We start from the raw sequence: 24,124 nt of genomic DNA, 5'->3' as shown, positions 1-24,124 counted from the left end.
TTTTTTTCTGTAACGAATCTCAGGACAATTATCTAATTAATAGAATGTGTTACGCTTTGATATCATAATTGTCAAAAAAAGTACCAAAATGTAAAAAAAAAATTGTGTTGGAGACCGGGTTCAAACCCGTGTCGCCAAAATTGCAGTCCAGCTTCGTATCCACTGAGCTACGATGGCTTACTCTAATTGGGTTACATAATTAAGCTATACGCCTACCTCGGTAATATCACGTGATAACACCGACTAGCCAATCACGCATAAGGAATGAATTCAACCTGGCAGACATACCTAGTAATCTTTTTTAATGGAAAAATAAGAAATAACTGCTAAACTTGAATAAATTGTAAACTATGTGGTACTTCAGTTAGTAAGTTTCAATGCATTGTACACATTGATGCCAAGTTTATGTCAGTTTTCGACAATTTTCCTTTTTTTTTCGCTATTTTATCATACAGAATACTGCCGCTTTAAGGTACATTAATGAAAAACAAACACCACATGAAGTATAGTTTTCTATTACTTAGGAACATTGATTCATTTTGAAATCGGCTTTAAACATCTTCCATGGCCAGCAGAAAATGAGAGCTCGAAGCATCGTTTTGTTTACATATCACTTTAAAGAGGAGTTCATCATGCTGATGCACACGTTCCATAGGACATGCATTGCAAAATTTACCAATGCTTATACAAAGCGTTGATTCCTGCTAATTGTTTTAAAACAGCGTTAATATTAATTTATTATCAACCTGTACTTATAATCATCTACATCAACCATTGATCGTGTCATTTCTCCAGTGAACGTCAGTTTCAAAATATACCTAGTTATATAAAATCACTTCTGCTGTATATGATTAGCGTATTATCCAAATCATTACCATAGCTTCGATCAAGACAAAACAGTTTTAATTCTTATGAAGTGCTGAAAAATCAAAAATCATGCAAAAGGTATGACTTTCAGGAGCTTGTTGATTTTTTTACTGATATGAGTAAATAGATAATTACCATACACAGGAAATCTTTAATTTTAATATGATTGGGCCTCCAAATGTGCATGATGTTTTCAATATGATTTCCAATTCTAACAACTGCTATAATATGAGCATTTTTGTACTTATTAAAGAATCAGATTTATTTTTTCTGTGCCAGGCAGGCAGCTTATCAAAATCAGAACCTGATGCTAAATACAGATCAGAACTTGGTATGGGCTAACCTGCAATGTGACTTGGGACTGAATATCAGACGTAACAGAATATTTGAAATTATCATTTCAATCAATCATCAAGTTTATAATAGAAACTGAGAATACACATTCAAAAGACGACACATGATTTGGACAAAAAATTAAAAAAAAATTTTTTATCATAATGAACAGGGTATTATTTTAGCCTCAATTCATAATTAAATTGTTGTCAAAACAAGCATGACTTCTCATAAAATCATTGCCTTCAACATCTGGCACCCTAAAGGTGTTCATTCGATTTTGTAGTGTGCATGCAAGCTGTGCACACATTAAAATTATTGGCTTAAGAGGACAAAACATTCATGATATTGCATTGAACCATTGAATTGTTAGATGGCAGTCAAAATTGAGCCGGAAAAAGCTTATTACGCAAATGTCAACTTAATCAATGTCTTTCTTACAACGGTAATAGTCCACTGTCTTTTGTACACTGAAACACCTGCATTGTTGAAGCTTATAGTAGAAGTTTGACCGCTTTGCTTACTCTGTCAATCTATAGGTACTGAATGACAGTGCGAGAAAACAACGCCCAAAATTAAAAAAATGCCACATCCATGGCACAATGCTCTGGATAACATACATTTGTGCTTGGTGACACTCGGTACTTGCTAAACCCAGGAATGTTGTATCCCTTGTATCAGTGCTTAACACCAAGCATGTTAAAGAAAAAAAGGTCTTGTCTCAAAGAGTTAGGATAATGCAACTGGATCTTTTGTATCGAGCTCTGTTCCTTCAAATCTTCTAATATCTGGATTTGAATTCGAATTGCAGTCACTTCTATCTAATGTCACTTGTGGCATTTAAACACAATTTTAGTCTTAAGGGCAGAACCGCGGGTAAAGCCATAATGCAGCCAAGAGGCACGGGCAGACCTTAATTAACTTAATTTAACAATACGTCATTTATCTTGCAGTTTTAAGTTGCTTTCATCTTAGCGAGGGAATTTGTCCGTCTAAATTTATGACATTTCCACTATTTTTTCTCTGAATAATTTCATCTCTGCTTTTTTTCTTGTCTTTATTGAATATAAAAAGCATAAAACGTGAACATCTGATATTTAAATGCTTTCTAACAAAATGATATAAAATAGAATAGAATATAAAATTCTTGCATACAAAATAGTCGGGGTGATTGGATATCATCTGCTATTGCTCGGCAACATTCTTCTGTCACCACAAGAGTTATTGTTATTTTAGAGACTCTTCGTCTAGTTCTTAAGAATACACATTGCACTATTGTAAAGTAGTGATAAAGAAGTTCATCATGTTTTCCTCAATTAAAAATTCATTTATCACCATGGCTATAATTCTTTTACATAAAGTCATATTTTGTTAACTGAATAACCAAATCCTTTGCATATTCGAAACAGGAAACGTACAAAAATATTGTTAACAATCATTAAACTATTGGAAAATAAGACATATTTTTTTTTATTAGATTAGTTCATACATCTATTAAATCAAAACCAACACTCAAACAATACTTGTCATTTGTAAAATATATGCACTGATGCTTGCGTTATAAATGTTCCATCAGTAGATTCAACATTATTTAAAATATTAAAATATTAAAACAGGGTTCATTCATTATATTTTTCAAGTATTATTTACAAGACAACAATGTAATGATTTTGCATTTTTACACAGGTAATTTTAAAACAATATTCAATAAAAAAGAAATCCATATTTACCCTTTGATGTTCATATTGATGTTTAAGGTAGGCTAACAATCCATAGTTAAATGTCTCATGGGTAGAATTTTACACTACAGGCGTCAATGAACAGCCATATACAAATTGTTTGCAAAATGTTTCTTAGGCATTTGCATATATTATACGCTATGAAATGTTTGATTTAAATGATTAAAATCCAAATAACATTCTTAATTTATATGGTTTGGTACAATGTAACTTTGTTATGTTTTGTATAAATGTAAATGGCACTCTTAACATCTTTTATGAAACATTACATTCTTCACATTCTACTAATTTGTTAAAAAACACCAGCTATTCCATGTCACGTCCCTTGAAGGCAACTTATATACTTTTCCTGTGTTCTGTGAACTGAGTTCTGAATGAAGCAATTAATCTACAGTTGTTTTATACTTCCAGTATGGACTATGGATTTTTCTGGCTCTGACATATAACCTGCAGTTCACTGTTGTTATGGGCTACTGTCAACTATGTTCACTATCACTATCAGATAAATTGATTAACTTATTAACTTCAAACACATTTTCTCTATCACGTTCATCTCTTTCCACAAACGTAGTTTATTCCGATAATATTTTAAACTTCAATTTTCTCAATTCCTGCATCTTTCGCTGCAACAGGTTTTACCCATACAAAATTCAACTCTGAATCCCCTCAATGCAGATTATTTCAATAATGTTTGAATCACTTGATTTTCATCAGGTATTAATTTTTCAATATTCCTTTCTCTGCATCAGTTTTTATCCTCTAAATCACCTTAAAACAGTCAATTCTAATTATGCATTAACCCCATCTTTATTAGGCTCTCCTCTGCAACAGTTCATATCCACGAAAATACAACTTCTTCTCTCTCGGAAACAGCCCAGTGGTCCCGTCTCAAACAATTACTTTGAATTTGAGCGATATCTTCCTGTCCAATATCCACTGCTCAAACCACTTGTGCCGCGGGTTACTGGTAAAACATGTGTTCTGAAGACACACACTGAATTAAACATGAAGGCAAAAATCAAACATCGGCATCTACATTCTCCACTGTGTCAATGAGCCATTACCCAATACCAAATAGGCAATAGACAGTGAACATTGTTTACCCTTGGGAGAAAAAAAATCATGACTTCATAACACAACAATCATTGACGATATTAACAATTCATTGATCAATGTCATATATAATTCACTCATTTCAGAAGTGTGCAGTAAATAGTCAAAGATAGAAAATTGCTGCTGAAAGACCAAAACCTCAAGTTCTGACTTAAGATATTCAATTTCATGAGCAATTTTTGATACAAGCCAAAGTAGTTTTGATCGTAATCTGAATAAGTACTATTATAAGACAATATAACAATGATAAATTTACAAAAATAATAGAGGATAAATAATTTGTTCATTGTAAGATCGTAATATTTTTGAGCACCAAAAGATATATTTCATGAGTGACGTATCCACCAGATGAAATATATTGCTATCTTAAAGCTGCACTCTCACAGATTTACCGTTTTGACTTTTTTATTTTTTGTCTTGGAACGAGCCAATTTATGCGGAAATGCATGGAAACTAGTGATATAAGATTGCCGACACAAAATCAGATCGCAGATTTTCATATTTATGTTCAAAAATTGATGTTTTATGCATATTTCTTAAACTGTAACAGTTTAAGTCATAAAACATTAATTTTAGAGCCCAAATATTAAAATCTGCGATCTGATATTTGGTCAGCAGTCTAATATCATTGGTTTGCTGATAATTACGCAATAAATTCCAAGACAAAAAATAAAAAAGTTGTCAAAACGGTAAATCTGTAGGAGTGCAGCTTAAACTGAAAAAAAAAAATCTTTTTATTATTTGCCTAAGATTATGGAGCTTAAAGTCATTTAAGTACACCTTTTTAAAAAAATATGCCAATCATGCCAATTTGTAGGGACCACTTTTGACATTTCTGAAATGATGTTGTTGAAATTGTGTACCAGCCCTGCGCGTACTAACATTTGATTTGAAACTGAGAGCGGGCTAAAAGTTCATAACAGTGAAAAATATTGATTTGATATTTTCACTGTTTCAAACAGTGTTATATCAATTTTATTTCACTGATAAATCTATATAAACTCCTGGAAAGCATATAATAAAACAATATATCATAATTGTTTCATGATTAAGTATAATAATATCGAATTAAATAGCATAATTGTTATCATATATAAAGACGTTTGTAAATTAACAAAAATATCTTGATAGACTATACATTTTGGAAACAATTTTAAGAAGAAAAAAAATACCCCGGCCAACAAAAATACCCATATACCAACAAAAATACCAGCGACCAGAGAGTTCTCTAAGAGTCTCCAGTGGTTGATCTTTTTTATTTTTCATTGCAGAATTAAAAGTAGGTAAAAACAAACACAAATATAGCAACCTACCCACAGCTTAAAATCATAGGTAAGGAGACACCAAACAAAGTCATTATTACATGTGCCAAAGAATGAAATAATTTTTTCATTTCCTTAAAGCTGAAGCCCTAAATATTAGTATTTAAGTACAGCAGTAGGCAAGTGAAAGCTGTCTCAGTTATTGTTTGATTTCATATGTTGAAAAGCATCAAAGCTCACTGCCATACAAATATAACATCATTCTGTTCGATTCGCAGGGATAATGCGGGGTGGTACCAAGACTTTCTTTATTTTAATGTTGTTTAGTATGTTTTGGCATTTAATTTAATCCAACGAATATTATGATATTGTGATCACTGAAGTAGTATATGTCATAAACACAAATGATTCACTTGCATATAGATTTTTTTTACTGGTTAGCGACCCCTTTTCGGCCGGAAATTGAGGTTTTTCCTTTGTTACTTTTGACACAAGATAGCTTTTACGATAAAACTTTACACTCAGACAGGTTGGCTCTTCAGACAAAAACTGTGTAATTTTTTTTTTAAAATAGCTAGGGATTCCGAATATTCCCACGTGCAAAGTACCCCTAAAATTTGGCTAAAATAAGCACCCTACTGTACCAATTATTCACCCACCCCATAAATTCGCTGTTCTTACGATGTTTTTCGTATATTTCTCTCTAAACTATATCTTCAAACATTTTTATTTTATTTGACCAGTCTAGCGACCGTTTAAAACGACAATTGATCAATAAATATATTATGTTTACTATTGGCAGATTTCACGTTTTGGTGACCAAAAAGTTCCCGGCGAATATTGATTTTTAAAATTTATTGCAGATTTGTGATTTCAACATAATCTTTTACAGCAATTTCTTATCTATCATATTTTAGAACATTTGCAATGATTTATTCATGCATTTTTATAAAAAAAAGAATTTTGTATCACCATACCATTTGTGCTAGTGTTACAATATTGCCGGTAAAAACTTGTTTTTTTAATATTTTGATCCAAAGAAGTATTTTGTCTTGCACTAAATGGTTCATTTATCTATAAAACAGATTGTACAGACAAAAAATAATGATTGTTTCGTTTTTCTCAAATAAATTTATTGAAACAAACCCTAATTGGACAACAAGACAGAAAATGCTTTCTGCAAACATAGGTTTTCTTTTTATATCAGATCAGATAAGCTATAAACATAAATGTTTTGTTGTGGTAATATAAATGTCTCTAGTATGGTGCAATTATCATTACCTTTGATATTAAACATATATATTATGAATTGCTAATTGCAGTATGTGCTAGTGTTACCACAAAACAGAATGAGTAACATTAGCAGTATGTCACATTAGCAGTTGGACAGAATGTTTCACAACAAATTAAAATACAGACCTACCACAGACTGTTTGAGCTTGATACAGTATAAAACAAACTATATAAATGATTGATAAACACGGTCAATTGATAATCACAAAAATTCTTAATTCTGTCCAATAAATAACGATATCAAACACAAAAGCGGTATGAATTCAATATAAACTACGTACCTAATGAATGAATACTTACAAACGATAGTTTACAGACGACATTGTTATGTTCGAATAATTGACTCTGGGAAAGTCATCAAATTTCAACGATTTTCTTGCTTTATTAAGCGCTTGTCTTAATGCTAGCGTGACATAATGTTAACGTTACATCAAAGGACAGAATGAGCCAAACTTGGATTAAGTTTTTATCAACGGTATTCACCACTATTTTTATCATTTCAATGTCAACTGTGAACCAGTCCAATATAAAAGTAATCGCTACCCGGATGTTAACCCTCAGTCGGTGTAAATTATTCACGAATAGAAAAGGTGCTATCGTCATGCTAAAATGGGACAGAATCGATTTTGAGTAACATTAACACATTTTTAGACCTAAAAAACTTTATGATCGGGAATGACCAATTTCTTGTTACATGCAATACTGTTTTTATCCGACAGGTAGTCTTTGTTTTCAGTGATTTAATAAAGGTGTGTTTAGGCTTAAAACAGTTAGCAGTGGATCATGTCTGCTAATGTTACACAACAATTCGAGGACAGATTACCGTAACGTTATCACCATGCGCAATTACCGAAAATTTAAGTATATTACGAACGAAATGCAATCATTTTAGATATATTATTGTTTTAATTAACATTTCTTGCAAACATTATTCAACAGACAAGAATAAAATACTTACCAGATGTTACTGAAAAGCATCCTCAAAAAAGTGGTATATTGGTACCGGGAAGATTTTCTGTCTTTTTTGTCCTAAATATCGGCATATTTTTACATTTTTTTTACCTTATTTAACACAATATTTTCATTATTTTAATACAAATCACTTCTATTAGGTGTTCTTATTGGGTTGGGAAAGGCAATTGCTGTATATATGACGTTGACATGCAATAACAATAAATGAAAGCAAATGGGCCAAATAATTGCCTTTTTTGTGAAATCTGCCTATTACATACTGTTTCTGTAGGTTTAAAATGATACAACACCTACTCGGTTAGCCACCTCTGCAGAAAATTTAAAAAGCTACCGGTTTTCCTTCTTAAAACATGACCTACAGCATGTATGCTTATTTATAGACTTCCGAAGAGGAACAACGCATGTCTGTACCAGAATGTGATGATTAATTCAAATTTGAGTTGCTTCCCTTCGACGAAAAATTTGGCGATTACTTCATCGTTGTCAGGTTTTACCATTTGCTTTTTTGAAAATTGAACGTAAAATAGAGCAATTTATGGTATTTGTATAATTTAACACCGGTTTCATACTTTATAATGACAAATCAATGACAAATCAATAATGTTGTCTGACAGTGCAAGGTATAATGAAAATTAAAAAATCCTTACAAGGCCTCATGCAAATGAGCGCGCGCGTGATGACGTCAATTTACAAGGTCAGAAGTGTAAACAATGTTTATTTAGGTCGAATTCCACATACTACTTACATTTAAATGCAAAAAAACAGCTGATATCTGTCAAAAATGACGCCGCAATGAAACGCCAGACTGATTTGTGTAAAATATTTCGTTTTGACTAGTTTAAACTGGGTGGGCGAAAAAGTGGTACGGGCGAATAATAGGGTGCTAACCAGTACATGAGAAACAAATTAATAGCAGTCATCGAAATTAGACTTTTGGATGAACAAGCACGAATTCTTATACTATTGCTTGGCATCGAACTTTTTAACAAGCCCTGCTATATAAATTTCAGAATTTGAGCAAGCCCGGAAGACATTTTACCAGTGCAGGGCTTGCGGGCTTGTGCTAATTTTGACCACTGTAATAGGCTAATCTTCCTATAATGTCACTTTAAAAAACCTGCTTACTACTATGATGACTTTCAGACTAATAGAAAGAATGGCATAAGAATCAATATTTTTGTGTCTTCTTCTTTCAAAATAGTTACATTTGTTTGCATCTGATCATAACACATTTCCTGGGGAGAAACTCAGTCCCCAAGCAGTGTATCAATATGAAATTATCTTTAAATGAAATGAAGTATTTTGCCAGTATAGAATGGAGTAGTTTAATTGTTTTAGCGAAAATATTCATTATTTTGTGGCCACGATGTAAATTGTATAAAGAACTATCATTCAAACATTATATAAAGGCAAATATTGGTAATAACCTACGTTTCAGACAAACGCAAGCTTCTCCGTACAAATCATGGCGACATTGAAAATAAGGGGCAGAACTATACTCAAATACCAAAACCTGTACCCTACAGTATTGTACCTGGTCAATGAGAAGTAAACTATTGCAGAGAAATCGGGAACGTGTACGCAGTAGCTTCCCTTCATTAGTAAAATTATTTTGTGTCAATGCAATAACTATAAAAGGAAATGTGAATCTGTCGGTGAACGTCAGAAAACGGAGAAGAAAAGTGCTTCGTTTCATAAAATATTTTAATACCGTGCAAGAGAAAGAAAAATCTCCAATGACATTCAAAATTATTCTTATATTAATGTAATTTGCATTAATTACAATGTTATCATGGTTTTTGTTTAACCCTGTTATTATCTTGTATCTAATGGAATGATACAAAATATCAATATACAATGACGGCACTTCGCTAAGCGGCAAAACAAATGAAGTTAATATAAATATAATTTAGATTTTTGGGGAAGAGGCGCACGTCCATAATTGCGCCCCGAATGTGCAACTCATCGAACGCCAAATCTGTGCAAGGTATAACCAATATAAGAGAGTTCCTAGAATTGAGGTAAGCTGTTTTTTGCATTGGCACTGGACGGTAGGTTCATTTACAAAAGACCGACCAGTACAAGTTTAATAAACATTTGCTTCGACCATGGCATACTCTTTTTTCAGAATTATGCTAACTTGAGATTTTGGTGTTCATCCGGATGTGGTTTGTAGCGACTCCCATTAGGGTCCGATGGGACACTGAGCACACGACACGCAGGAGCCGTCTTCTCCCCTGTCTGCCCGTTAGACTTCCGGTGATGGTGGCGCCCTTTTTGAGCCGGAAGTTGGAGGAATGCCATTCCTGAAACAAATGGTTCAAACTTATCTCAGCACAGGTTTAAATACACACATGAAATATTGCAGCGAAGGCGACGAAAAAGCTCGCATTTCATGAACAATTCAATATTTTTGTGTTTCTACTTGAAATTAGAGGATTCAATTAAAGCAGCATCCTGAATTCGTTAGGAGAACGCTATATTTATGGATTATCTGAAGTTAATCATGATCAAGAGGTTCTCTGTGAAATAAAACTCATGGGAATATTTTCCTGCGACAAAGCATATTTGTTTCGGATGCTTTAAAGGTTAAGACATTCCCTGTAGAATTATTTGCATGCATATACATTCGGTGGGTGTTCCGTGGATCAGCGTGTGCATATTTGTACATCCGTACAATCATGAAACCACTGTCCCTTGGGGTATAAATCTCATTATTCATAAAGGGGCATTCCGACCACCAGTTCGATAATGTGCATTGCTTCGAAAACAGCGTTACTCTTTCTTCACGGGCGATTTCAATCATTAACGAAGAATAATTGGTATACCCCGATTTTAAATTAGACAAATGCAGCAATTGATTGACCTGTTAGCTACATGTATACACAGCGGTCTGGACAAGTGGTTGTTTTGAAAATGTACGAAGGCGTTTTAACTCTTCAGATGTTCACATCATCAAATTGATGCAAATATGTCTTCATCTGACAACTATATGTCTGTTTATGCGTTTTTAAAACGAATATAGTATTTAATAATATTAAACGTAATTTACATTCTAAATATCTTTGCCCACTTTACCGATCATTCGGAACTCCTCGACCGTTTTCCATCGAGACCAACCTCGGATTTATACCGGTACATCAGTATAAGTAGTACGTAAAATTTTGAATAATTGTAGTGTTTTAGCTTAATTTAAATATCTTAGTTTAAAATGATTGCCAATTAAGTGTAGTATTGCATATTGCATTCCCAAGAGTACGGTCACTAAGTTTAACTGCTAAATTGAACTAACTTCGCGATGTACTCGAAGCGTAGTTATATGTAAATATTTCTGACTTTGTAAACCGTCCATATACATCCGAGGTTGTTTTCGATGGAAAATGGCCGAAGTTTTCCGAATGTTTGCCAATCTGATGAAGTCTCCATTTGATTACTCGGACAAATTGGATGTGCATGACCAACACATTTCTTCAGCCCAAAAGAGTTGTATCATTGGACTCATAATGAATGTTGGTATATAAAATATCCAGTAAGATATGACCCAAGATGTACTGGTTAGTTTTTGGTAATATATTATATCATATATATATAATATCATATATTACATGTACGGCTGAACTGTACTCACATTGAAATTGTCTTTAAAGGGGCACGCTCATTTTATTGTATTTTCCCAGTATTCATCTGAACTTACTTTTAGTATAACTTTTTTAAGCTTTTATACCGAAGTTATACAAAAAATATACTTAGTATATAACAACTATTCTGGTTTTGGCTGGGTGCGAGCCCATGCCGGTACAATCAATGAGAAATAAGAAAACTGACACCAAAACCTCACGCCCACAAGGACTCATATAAAGGAATTGATAACGCTTTTCAAAATGGTCGAATTCAAATACAAAAAGTGCACTTTACAAAAAGATGAGCGAGTTTCTTAAACGACCAATTACATAGATAAAAGAGATCCACTGTCTACAGACATAAAAACAATCTCATTATTTCTTCCATGCAAAACTGCCATTAATCATTTCTGAACGCAATAAGATGGTCTAGATAACACCACTAGATGCACCCTAATCCAGTATAGCCATTAGCTAGCATTTTTACCATACACGCAGAGCTTATTTCCAAGAAAGGGTATTGAGTTGTATTAATGGATCTAGGAAATCACTGTGTAGGAGATAGTGAATTCTGTTCTAGGTGAAGCGAATTTCATGCAAGAAGATGGCCAGGCTAGTCGTATACCGTTCCCATGTGTGTCATTGCAATTTATTGTGATTACAATATTTCGTAATTGGGAAGAAACGAGATAAACAATGGATAATGTAACATTCATAAACCATTCAGTTCTTAGACAATGTAAAACATATTTTTGATCTGTTTTTCAACTAGATAGTCTATGCACTGTTCACTCTTAACGGACAAATAGCCAATTTTCACCACTGTAGGGGGAGCAAATTTAGTTATACTGACTTCAGAAATCCTTGTTCTGACCCTTGCAATATTAAAAATGTATGTCAATGTAAACTGTAATAAAAAATAATCTGATTTCACTTTATTATTCCGCATACCCTACAGCGTTCGATAGATTAAAGCGCTGAAAGCACTGAGTATTTACTTGGTTGAAACACAACTGATCATGTATCTTGTGGTAGGCCGCCGCGGAGTGCCATGTACATGCTTTACGCATCAGTAGTCCGGATCTGTGATACGCATCTTCATTTCGAAATGGACACCTTATCACATGTGTCCGTAAAGAACATTGTATTTCAAGTCAGTTATGTCATCTGATTTTATTTCCATAGTCGCACCTGTTTCCACAACCACAATTATAACCATTTAATGTGCAATTTCAAAAATGCTTTATGAGTATGTTTCATAAAGAATAAAACACGTTCAAATTGAACAAAGACTGATGAAAGTTTCATTTTCCGTTTGCTTTGAATTACGATCATGCTTTTCTGCATTTCATTTTTATCGTTGATGGAGCTCTTGCCACGGTTTCTACACGTTTTTCAAAACTAAACCCTGTCTGGCTTTGGCCCATATCAGCCATAATTGTTCACTGCGTGCTTCCGCGTGAATGCGAATAGGATGTGTTTACCGGGAGGCGTACAACTGGTATAGAAAAACACAACGAAAGTCATCCTGTTTGTATTTTTCAAACGCTAACAGCGTGCGAATGAAATACCCGCCAATATACTCTCACAAATTTTAGTTGCAGACAATATTAAATGATGTGCCCTTCTTTTCGCTGTAGCATACATGTCTGTAATATAGTAGAACATGATACATAGAAACTTCTTTCTCAACCACTAGGCTACTTTGTCTTTACTATGTAGACACATTCAGACACCATGACATATTTTACATTGATGTAAGGTACCAGAGTAATTATTGATATGATAGCCTAACCTAGTAGGTTAGACAAATACTGACCACAAGGTAAAACGGAGGTAAATGACTACTATTAAATCCTTATTGCATGTTTTTTGGCATTGTGTTGAGTAGGTTTTTTGCCGATTTGCATGGCAGAAGATATTCATTTACAAGGTATGGTATTTGGCAAATATGAACAAAATAAATAAATACAATTTAAGTCAGGTTTGAGACTTGTACACAGGGAAAAACAATGCCTCGTACATGCATAATAATAAAATCAGTTTATTTCCAAAACTGCGAATTATATTTGAAATAAAAAAAAATCACACATGTACATTGCTATTGATAGATACATGTACAGCTATTACCTTTCGATGACTAAACTCGTGTCTCACAAAACGTTCTACGGCGGTAACATCAACTTCTATTAAATCAGATATTTTGTATTTATCGTATGCGGTCTGTCTGTTTTACACGTTGTGGATCTCTTGCTAAATGTCGTTAAGGCCTTTGCATTGAGCCTTTCATTTGTTCTCTTTTTGGACACTGAGGTTGTCTCTGTATTTTCACATTGTATAATTGTAATTAGTAATACCAATAATAAAGTCTTATCCTCACCCACACGGCCATATCTTGTCTGCGGATCTGTAACGACCTATATTACACGGAGACGACTGTTAAAGACGTGGAAAGAACACAGGGAAATAAATCAAATATCTACAGACATTAAATATCTAATTATCACAACCCAGACTGGCCATTAACTCTTTCTGAATGTAATGAGGTGGTCTAAATTACACTGTTGAATGCCTCCTTATCTAATATAGCTATTCATTTGCTAGCCTTTAACAAACCTGGTAGTTTAGTGACAGACAAAAAGACTTATTTCACTCACATTGATGCCACTATTTATTTGCAGAAAATAAGATGAAAACAAGACTGGCAATGCTCTAGGATTATTATTATTATTATTTTATTATATTTGGAAACATGACAGACGACCACTTTTTGTATCTATGTACTTGACCTTTGATTTTGGACGAGAGCGTTTTTGTCAATTAGGTATAAACAAATACCTTTTGTATAGGTCATTTTGACGTTGATGCAATGAACGAGCATCCAATAGAAAAACACCAACAACAGAAGTTACAGCAACAAGTCAAGAAGACATTTAAAACAACCAATATTCTGTTAGAGGGCACAAGGATCAAGATCAAACATACAGACAGCTTGACACAAATACCTAAACATCGTCGTTGGAAGTATTGGGTTTATGAGCGCATTGGCAATGTCAGTGAAAACTACGTAATAACTCACAGGCAGTTTAAAACGGCTTATGGGCGCCAAACATTAACAATTAGTTAACAATTACACATACCCGCCTTATCGGAGCCAAGTCCACAACAACTTGGAAGTAATAAAGTATTAAACAAAAACATCACACCAATAAACAAATAAACTTCAAGTGTTTAAAGACCAGATACAGAAATCAGCTGCCAACATATTTGAAATATTAGTTTTGATCGGATGTGACATGATACATTGGATCTCAGGGACATGATTTGAACAACTTTGTTACAGAACCACCAGCAATGTTGCACACTAAATGTTTACAGCTCAAATGCAGTTAATGGCAACATATTTATGACATTTCCCGATGTAATTCCATAGATAGTAATCATTATCCAATTATCACTGGATTTCATTTCCTGAACATATTTAGAAGGGAATCAATGTAGACAAAGCTGCATACGTAATTTTTCAGAACCGAGCCTTGCGTTTTGTACTCTGAAGCATGTTATCTTAAACCTAGGGCTTTTTGTTCAATGACAGGAACATCTATTGCGTTCTGCATTTTGTTTTGTTGTGTGGATCTAAAAGAATTTATTCCCGGATAGATTCCACTTATGACCTCAGAAGTTGTCACACTTTCAAGAGGACCCAACATGCGATTTACTAAATTTGTAAGATTATTCTACAACCTTAAATAAGTCTTGCGACATAGTTTAACCATATGTAAAAGGTTGCATATAAGAATTCATGTTTACTTCAGTAGTTATCTATACGTAGGAGCAATCCATTGAAAAGAATGAACATTCAGGTCTATCATATTAAATACTTTTGTTTATTGTCAGCACTTCGTTAAGAACATACTGGCAACATTGTCGTTTGCGTGACGTTTATGTATCAACGACATCAGCAAAATGTCTGAAATTTCCGGAAGCTCAGCACTTTCTCCGGAAGACAGAAAATTGACGCCATGGAAGGTAGGCAATAACTCATTGGGCAAGGACATAAGAAAACTTTTACCTGCTAGCGTTCGGTCAGCAGAAACATTTAAGAATCATCTTACAAAGATTGATTTTGTCGAGACTTCTATGACGAATGGGAGAGAACAAAATCGTTGTACACAACAAAGAACCGTACCAGTAAGTGTTTATGTAGAGTTAATATTTGGGTCCACTCCGATAAAAACAACTACAACAAACACTTTTTAACCTAGCAACTTAATCACGAATCAAATCAAAAAATATATGCATTGTAAATTATTGGTCATTTGTCTTTCTGCTATTGATTATATTAGATTAAGCTGTTGTCAATCAAAGCTGAAAATATTACCGTTTATTGACAAAAACCACTGTCTTTCGTAAACAAAGCTATTACCTTGATAAATGCATGTACTAATTTCATTGACCGAACTTTTGATTACCTACAAGAAGGTATTGCCTTTCATAAATGAAACTCTTGCTTTTCATAAATGAAGTAATTTTGCCTTTCTTTGATGAAAGTACAACATACGAATATACATGTAATTATGTTAGAACTCCTTTGATTCCTTTGATTGAGTTGAAATGACAGAAACAAGTTATGTGATGTAAGTTCTAACTGTAGATGTTGGGACAATTTATTGATTTTTCATGGACAGAGTTGATGGAAAATTCTATATGGCTTGACCTTCTACAAGAAATACATTTTTTTATTAGAAATCTGTCACCGGAATTGAAAATAGTCTGGAAAGATATTTAAATTTCGAGGATTAATCCAATGTCTAATGGACAAAACAAAATGTGCAGCTATATCGTTTTCACGTCCCGTGGAAAATATGATTGGCGTGGAATTTAATCTAATAGCTTTTTGTATCAACAATTTTGTCAGATTGTGTAAAAGAAATTTAAATGATTAAGACTTATCAGACGAACCGTATTAATTTCAAAGACAGATAGACAAATGAATATACATACAAGAGCACAACACAAACAAGTTAATACGTTACAACAAATTGGTTTCCTGTTGTTATTGTTATAAGACATATAGACCAGAAGATATACACTTTTTACTATAAAGTTCTAAAATTAGTTTTAATTAATCTTACTTTAAAAGAGTCCTTAACAAACAGACATAGTTTAGCTTAGTTCTTTTATTTGCGTGCAGCAATTGTGAACATTTAAATCCAAACGGTCTTACATAATAGAATGTCTTGGTATATATCTTTCTAATATTATAAGTAGACGGAAACACACAGACAAAATGAAATCCCTTCAATATACAATGTAGTTGGAATTACAGAAAACACAATGTCTTTGATTTCTTACAATATTATTTCTAGCGTATTTCATTTGAAACATATAACAGACTTATTGGATTTCTTAATATAAGGAAATTATAATTAGAATAACGTTGTATCCCTTTAGCTGCTTAATCTGGATATAAGACGTTCGGTTGGACCAAATTAATATCTTTTATGATCTAAATTGAAGAGGTGAAAGATTCCTATAACAAATATTTTTAGAAACATTCGCAATTTAACTTGATGTTTAAACAGTCTTTTAGGCAGATCTACCTTAATATCAAATATAACATGAATAATACGTTATTTTGTATATTCTACCTTTAACACAGGGGAGCATCACGTTATCGCTATAGTACATCGACCGAACAAGATGGCGAATAATTCGCCCGCTTCAACCTATAATTTCGGCTTATACGGATTTTAATTAAAAATCGTACGGACATTGTACTCGTAAATATTTTGTTCGGACATTGTACTCGCTTTGAAAATTGTCCAGAACTTTTGTTGAACACCGAACTATCACTTGAAAATTACAAGGAAGAATACATATGCAAATTTAATAAATATTTTGTAGACATTATTTTCATATACCGAATTTTTGCGCTAAAACACGGAAAACAGACTTATACAGAAAATGCATGAACAGAAATAAAATCTGTATCGAGTTTCAGGCTAAAACTAAGCAAACCTCCGTAAAACAAAAATCACGCGAGTAAACTGTCTTACAATGCGGGTACTCTGCGCCTATTCTGAAGATTCTACCTTAATATTCACCACCCATAAAAGCCGAAATTAAAGGTTGAAGCGGGCGAATTATTCGCCATCTTGTTCGGCCGATGTACTATAGCGATCACGTGATACTCCCCTGTGTTAAAGGCCACCATCTCTTGACATGGAACGAGCGGCGAAAAAGCCAGACATGTTCATGTTATTTGTGCCTAGGTATGCAAATTCTGATGAATATCTTAAATAAAAAAAAAACATAATTGAAAATTAATCTTCTAGCCATCAATTCCCACGTACAATAATCTTGTCAAGTCAAAGAAGATTTCGTGAATTTCCATTGCCTTAATGGCTTGAATTCAATAACGTTTCCTGACAATTTCTAAATTGACACATTAAAACAGCCGGATTAATGACGTTTCGAAAACAGGCGGCTTTAAATTGGTTCAAATTCGCATCACAAATGACAGTTGAACTATCTGTTCAAAATAGGAAACATTTGAAAACATATTTACAAAATTTTAAATTGAAAATACTTTTTGGCAATCATCCATGTCTTCAACAGATTTCCACAAAACATTTGGGAAAGTTGTACCGTCACGGTATATTTATACGGCTGAAACCTATTGTAAGATAGTTCTACCACCGTCACATAGATCTGCTTTGGCAAAGTTAACTATAATTTAGTAAGTTTTATCTTGTTATACTCTCTGTTATATCTTAGTTATTTCTTCAACATATAATATTTTACCATGTTGCATAGCTTTACTACAATATCAAAGTCATATCTGGTGCATTCTGTTTAGAAAGCTCAATTTCAACTGATAAATTTGATAACAGTTCTATTTCAATCATTCTATGGATTATATATAATTGTACAGTAAATAAATGCACCAACTTCTCTTGTTATAGTTTTATCAAGGCAATGTTCGTGCAATACAACTGCTCTATATAGTTTAACTAACGGCTGTGTGCTTTTATGTGTATTATCTATATATGTACAATGTATATGTTTTGTACACAGATGAGACGGAAAATAACTGACAAATGACAGCTGACATCTCTGTTTAAAATACGAAATATTGGAAATCATGTTTGAGAAATTTAAATTGAAAATATATATACTTTTTGGCAAACGTCCATGTCTTAAAAATGTTTCCATAAAACGCACGGGAAAGTAATTCCATCACGGCAATACCGTTGGGAATCCTTAGCAAAACCAGAAATAATTCATGAATGTGCCGTCCACAATAAAAAAAAGTCGACCGGAATTTAAAACGTTCACAATTTCACTACCTTGTTTTAGTTTTGAGGGAGGATTTTCAAAAGTAATACATTCTTTTTTTGCACCATTGTTTTGTGAAATAAGGACTTAAAGCAAAGTATACGAAATAATATGATTAGAGATTTGTTAAAATTATGTTCAAATATGAAAATGTTTTTGTGTCAAACTGTTCCAGGCGACCCGATGTACTATGTCTTGTGGTACATCGCTGTGGTAAAAAAAATCGCCTTATGTCAAAAAGTGCTTTCGTCCGCAAGCAAGGGACTGACATAGATTAAATAAGAGGTCCTCTGCCATGTTTCCGAAAATAGGTCTTAAATCATAATCGATCCACGAACAACATGACATAACATATTCTGATTCACCTTCCCTCAGACTACACCATTATCAATGTATTCTATTTATTTCAATGTTTAATTATCTTTCTGTTTAAGGTATTTAAACGTAATCTTGACAGTTTTTTTATGACAGCGACACTATTTATTAACAACATTAAAAAGTTTTATTTTAAATCTCACCGTTAAACAGTTTGTATTAATCAAACTTCGGTTGGTTAACTACAGCTACATTCCATTCTTGTAAATTTTTATATACTTCTGAGCGTTGTTTAATAAACTTTAAAGGCATGAAATTAACATGAGCATTAAAAGCACTCCAAATTATACTAAATTCCATGCTATCTGACAATGGTTTTAAGGCAGAAACCAAACAAAAATATTTCAATTAAGATGTAAAAAAAATTATTGTTCTAAAACAAATCATAATTTTTATCTATTACCTCAGTGCACGTTCCCTATATCTGACAAGCAAAGGATATCTTCCGTGTTGGTCAAGGACTGCTGCACTAGAAGTTTGAGGCTTAACGCCTAGAAGGTGTTAACAAAATTCCTTGCCCTGCTATGCCTAGTTCATATTTCCTCGCTATGCATTTTTGTAAGTAGGAATTCCCCATATTTGAGAACAATACAATAAATTCGGAGCAATCGCTGAGTCTAATAACTTTCATTGGTATTTAACATCTAGAGTTACTTAAATGCCGCGATTATAGATTTATCAAATAAGAAATAAGGGAAAAGGGTTGTCGGTGTTAAACACAAGTAAAACATCGAACAAGTCAGAAAAATTCTTATTTCTGCAGTTGCATTCATATATACACACAATGACTTTATCATCTTAAATCTTACATTTCACACACGACTGTACTAGTTTCATCCAGAAACACGTATGATTAATTGTATCAATGGTATTTTCATAATCAGTAAAAGCAAAAAAATTTTTTTAGATTTTTTAGATCAATTCTGAATAATACTATCCAAAATGAATAAACAAACAGAAGTCTCTAAATTTAAATTGTTAATCATGAAACACATGTTCCTAGTTGTCATATTCTAGTACGTAAAGTAAGATAACACCGTTCAGTCATACTATTCACAAACGTGATTATATTGTAGCACGATAATTTGAAGGATAGGTTTAATCCCCTGTCTTGAAAATTTGAACAGTTATCCTTCTTCATATATACAATTAAACAATTGTACAAGATAGGGCCCAGAAAAGTCTTTGTTACCAATTAAAAAATTCATATGCAACACTGTTTGTAATATCAGCACTCTTACGTCTGTTTAACATAGATATAGATTTGCATAATTCTCAGACAGAAAACGGACAATCTTATATATTAATATTCATATCTTCTTCACAATAAACCAAATCATCAGCACCAAAAGTGCTCTGTTGCTCATCAACACCAAAAGTGCTTGACCCTATTTGTGACATCTTGTTTGGGATTTTGTGCATCCCGATTGAACTGCCACTGTCTGATGTACTTCCACATACTCTGTGAACATAGATGCATGTCCTTACCACTGGCTGCGTAAACACTGTACAAAACACAAAACAATAAACTAAATCTTCTCCCATCAACAACATAAATTCGAATGTTGATTTGGATGCAAGAACTAGGTGTGTTATGTAGCAATGATAAAAAAATATTCGAGACACAAACACGTTAGACCAACGTCCGCGATATACTAGGCGGCCACCGGTATATTAAACTAAATAACAATACAAAAGTAATCCCTAAATAACCATTCGTTTGGAAAACCGTACACATACCGCTTTTCACATTTGCTGATATCGAAATTGTTTATAGATAAAGGCATTCAACATTTGTTCACGGCTTAAGAATCTATTTCCCATAAGCTTTCGGACTGTTTTGTGTGGAGGGAAGCTGATTGCAGGCACTTTTTGTGTTAGTTTTTAACTCAAAAATTTATCATTAAAGCACATCAATATACTTCATTTCTTAAGTCTTAAACATCAATTACAACTAATCACCATAGGCGTTACCACGACATCTGAATTCCGCATTCAAATACAGTTTTAATTGATTAGATTTAACCACCTCAATCCTCAATCCCCGTGAGAACGAACCCGATCGTATTCAGTATGTTCCACGAATTAACATATTTACTGAATAATTTGAACGCGTTCCGACCAATAGAACATATAATAGCTGTTTGCGGAATTAGCATGCCTTCTTTTCGCATATGCGGAATGAGCTCTATGTGATTTTCCATGGATGTCATCATATCCTCTTTCTGGAATGGTGGGCATCTATAAAGGTTTGGTGACCTTCATTATGACACTATTTATTTTGCAACAAGTCTTATTAGAAGATCCATAACTCATTGTAGGCAGTACAAAGACCAACGTCTAACATAAACAACTATAAAGTAATATTGACTGTGATATGTACATGTTTAAGACCTGACATCAGGCGTAATTATACAACAATAAATTGAAAATACATCACCAGCAAGGCAATGAACACTACGAAAAAATTTGAAGTTAAGACTATGCATGAAGACTGGAACCTTTTAAGTTTGCGTTTGCACGCGACACCCTGTCTTATATATATATAATTTGAAAATAATCTGCGAAATCAACAATATTCAAATGGTGCTATTAAGTCAAGTTTCACTGAGGCAACACCATTTTATAGCCGTAGATGGAATATTATTCATTAATGAGTCTTACCTCCTTTGCTTTAAATGGTCGCTGCAACAGATAAGTATCTCCTTGCAAAGAACAAATGCATTTCTAAGTCTTGCAAGTTGAGTTTACCAATATCCAATAAAAATGTATTCAAATCTCAGCTAGGTTATTGGCAATGATATCTCTGGATATTCAGTGTTATGTAGCCATGTTCGTCCCACCACCACCGGTGGAACAGAGGCTAGGCAGTAAGGGAAACTAGCATGTGAGGAAACATATTCCACCTCGTTTATTGATTCGGAAAAGTATTTTAATACCAGGAGACATTTAAAGGATATCGTGTTTTAAGATTTTTTTGCCATTAAATATCAATCTTAAAACAACTGCGATCTAATATTTTGTAAGCAATCTTATATCACTGGTGTCCAGATATTTTTGCAAGTATTGGCTCATTCCAAGACACAATAATAAGTTGTCAAAGCGGTCTGTGCACTGTGCCAGTGCAGCTGTAAAGAATTTACTCAAAACACACGTGAAGCTAAAATTCGAATCTATACATTTCGTGTTCTTTCGAGAGATTGTTGCCAGCATAAATCTACCACAAATGTATATACATTGTTAGTTTAAACATTATATAGTTTACAACGATTATGACGAAAGCTATGAGAGCTTGTACTAAGGCACTCTTGTTGGCACGATGTTGCGCGAGAGTGTGGTCTTGTGATATGGGGGAAACCGGAGTACCCGGAGAAAACCCAATTGTCCGGCTTGGTGACCACAAACCGAACTCACATGCGCCCAGGCCGAGAATCGAACCCGGATCGCCTTGGTGAGAAGCGAGTGCGCTAACCGGACAACCCGTCCATTGTTAGAGACTGTGCTTTTGTTAAGAACATTGTTTAAAGGTTCTGCAACTTAGAAATATTGCTAAATGTTCGAAATATAAATCAAAGTATAAACAAGGTATGTTAAACAAAACCATTTTAATGTAAATATATATGCAAAAAGCTACAGAAACATGCTCAGTAGCAAAAAGTTTAAACATATACCCGGTTTAGTGGCAATGGGCAAACGCCAAAGACATAGAACACAAAACGTAAGTTTGAGCAACACGATAGTAATGAAAGAACGATCAAACCAAATTCTTGTAATTGAAATTGATTGCCTGCCCTTTTCACTTTGTTTTCAGAAACAAGTTAGTATAAGACGAAATTAAAACACCTTTTTGTACAGCTGTGTGACAAAGATTTAACAAATCACTTTGGTCTTCTGGTAAAAAGAATTCCACTTGTAGCACCTTAGAATGAAAATAAATCAAAAACACAACAATTTATGGTATTAACTTGTCCTTTTTATCATCAAAGAAAACCCGACTTATACTCAAAGCAGTATATTATAAGAATTCCCTTGAAATCACTTTAACAATTGGCTCGATATGATTGTAACATGCATTGTCTGGCATAAACGAAGGTCATATTCTAAGAACGAGGGAAGCAAGTCTGATAATGACCGTAACCATGGCCACCGTACCACCTCATTACCCCTATTGTAAATCTCTAAAGGAATCAGAAACGAACCTGTATGCCTTTATTTCAGCGCAAAACAATGTTCAATAATGTGAAGATAATTATTTTGCTATGGTGGAACGTTGGTGTAATGAAATATAAATGTTTCATTGTTAGTACATGCTTTTCATCAGGAATGTTTATTCACTATGGTTACGTATCTCTCTAAAGGACGATGTTTTGTATAGTTTGTATCTAACATTCATATATAAACCATTGTAAGTATGACAAAGATATACGTTAAACAGGCAACATCTAGCAATTAAAACCTTGACCTTATATGTTCATAATTGACAGCTGTCGTAGTAATGTGTACAATCTTGTCACTACGAACAAATTTGTGAATCGTTTTAAAAAATATGTATCATATTACAAAGCTAAGGAATAACACAAGCTAGTCAATGTGTAAGACCACTCAGTGACCATGACCTATACATAATGTAGTTTCATGCGGCCCGCTGTCTTTATATAAATTGTTCATACATTTTCAAACACATATCACTTATCAAGTTTAAGTTCAATTATACTACAGTACATTTTATCATACTTGTTTTCAAGAGACACTCTTATTTAAAATCAATACATACACATGTCTAACGAACGTAATTTTTGAGTGTTAAATTTTCAACTACTAACTAAATAATGCATTTATGGAAACTATTAATTACTGAAAGAGTGCAACTGTGTTTTTAATTGCCGAAAACGAACAAAACTTTAAACACTGACGAGTGCTAAAAGGTTTACAGTGATCAGCTTTTCTACTAAGGTAGAAATATCCTGTTTTCTGTACATTTCTTTCAAACTAAACACAGTATCACGGTCTTTGATATTTATTCATCCTTTTGGATTATTTAAAGCAATTGTATTGCTTGTGGTACATCTTATTTTGGAGTAAGAGTGCAGTGATCTTGACATACGAAGGTTTATACAATTCCACACAAACATCATTGAAATTAACTTCTGTGGGTTTCATTTTTTTAAAAATCAAACCAGGACAAAAATAATTTAGAATTGAAACATAA

General features: G+C 33.4%; 1 protein-coding gene across 3 annotated transcripts in view; it reads right to left on the bottom strand.

Moving 5' to 3' along the window:
- The window catches only part of LOC128225161 (BAI1-associated protein 3-like), a 113,766-nt gene that overhangs the window by 66,621 nt on the left and 23,021 nt on the right, over positions 1-24,124 (bottom strand). For all 3 annotated transcript variants that reach the window (XM_052935205.1, XM_052935207.1, XM_052935206.1), the window contains one exon: positions 9,720-9,885. In XM_052935205.1, the coding sequence (XP_052791165.1) occupies positions 9,720-9,883 (164 nt within the window). In that variant the 5' untranslated portion in view covers positions 9,884-9,885. The remainder of the gene's footprint in view (positions 1-9,719; positions 9,886-24,124) is intronic.

The sequence above is a fragment of the Mya arenaria genome, chromosome 2 (genome assembly GCF_026914265.1).
Source record: "Mya arenaria isolate MELC-2E11 chromosome 2, ASM2691426v1".
Taxonomy (NCBI): domain Eukaryota; kingdom Metazoa; phylum Mollusca; class Bivalvia; order Myida; family Myidae; genus Mya; species Mya arenaria.
This window is presented reverse-complemented; position numbering and strand designations above follow the sequence as displayed.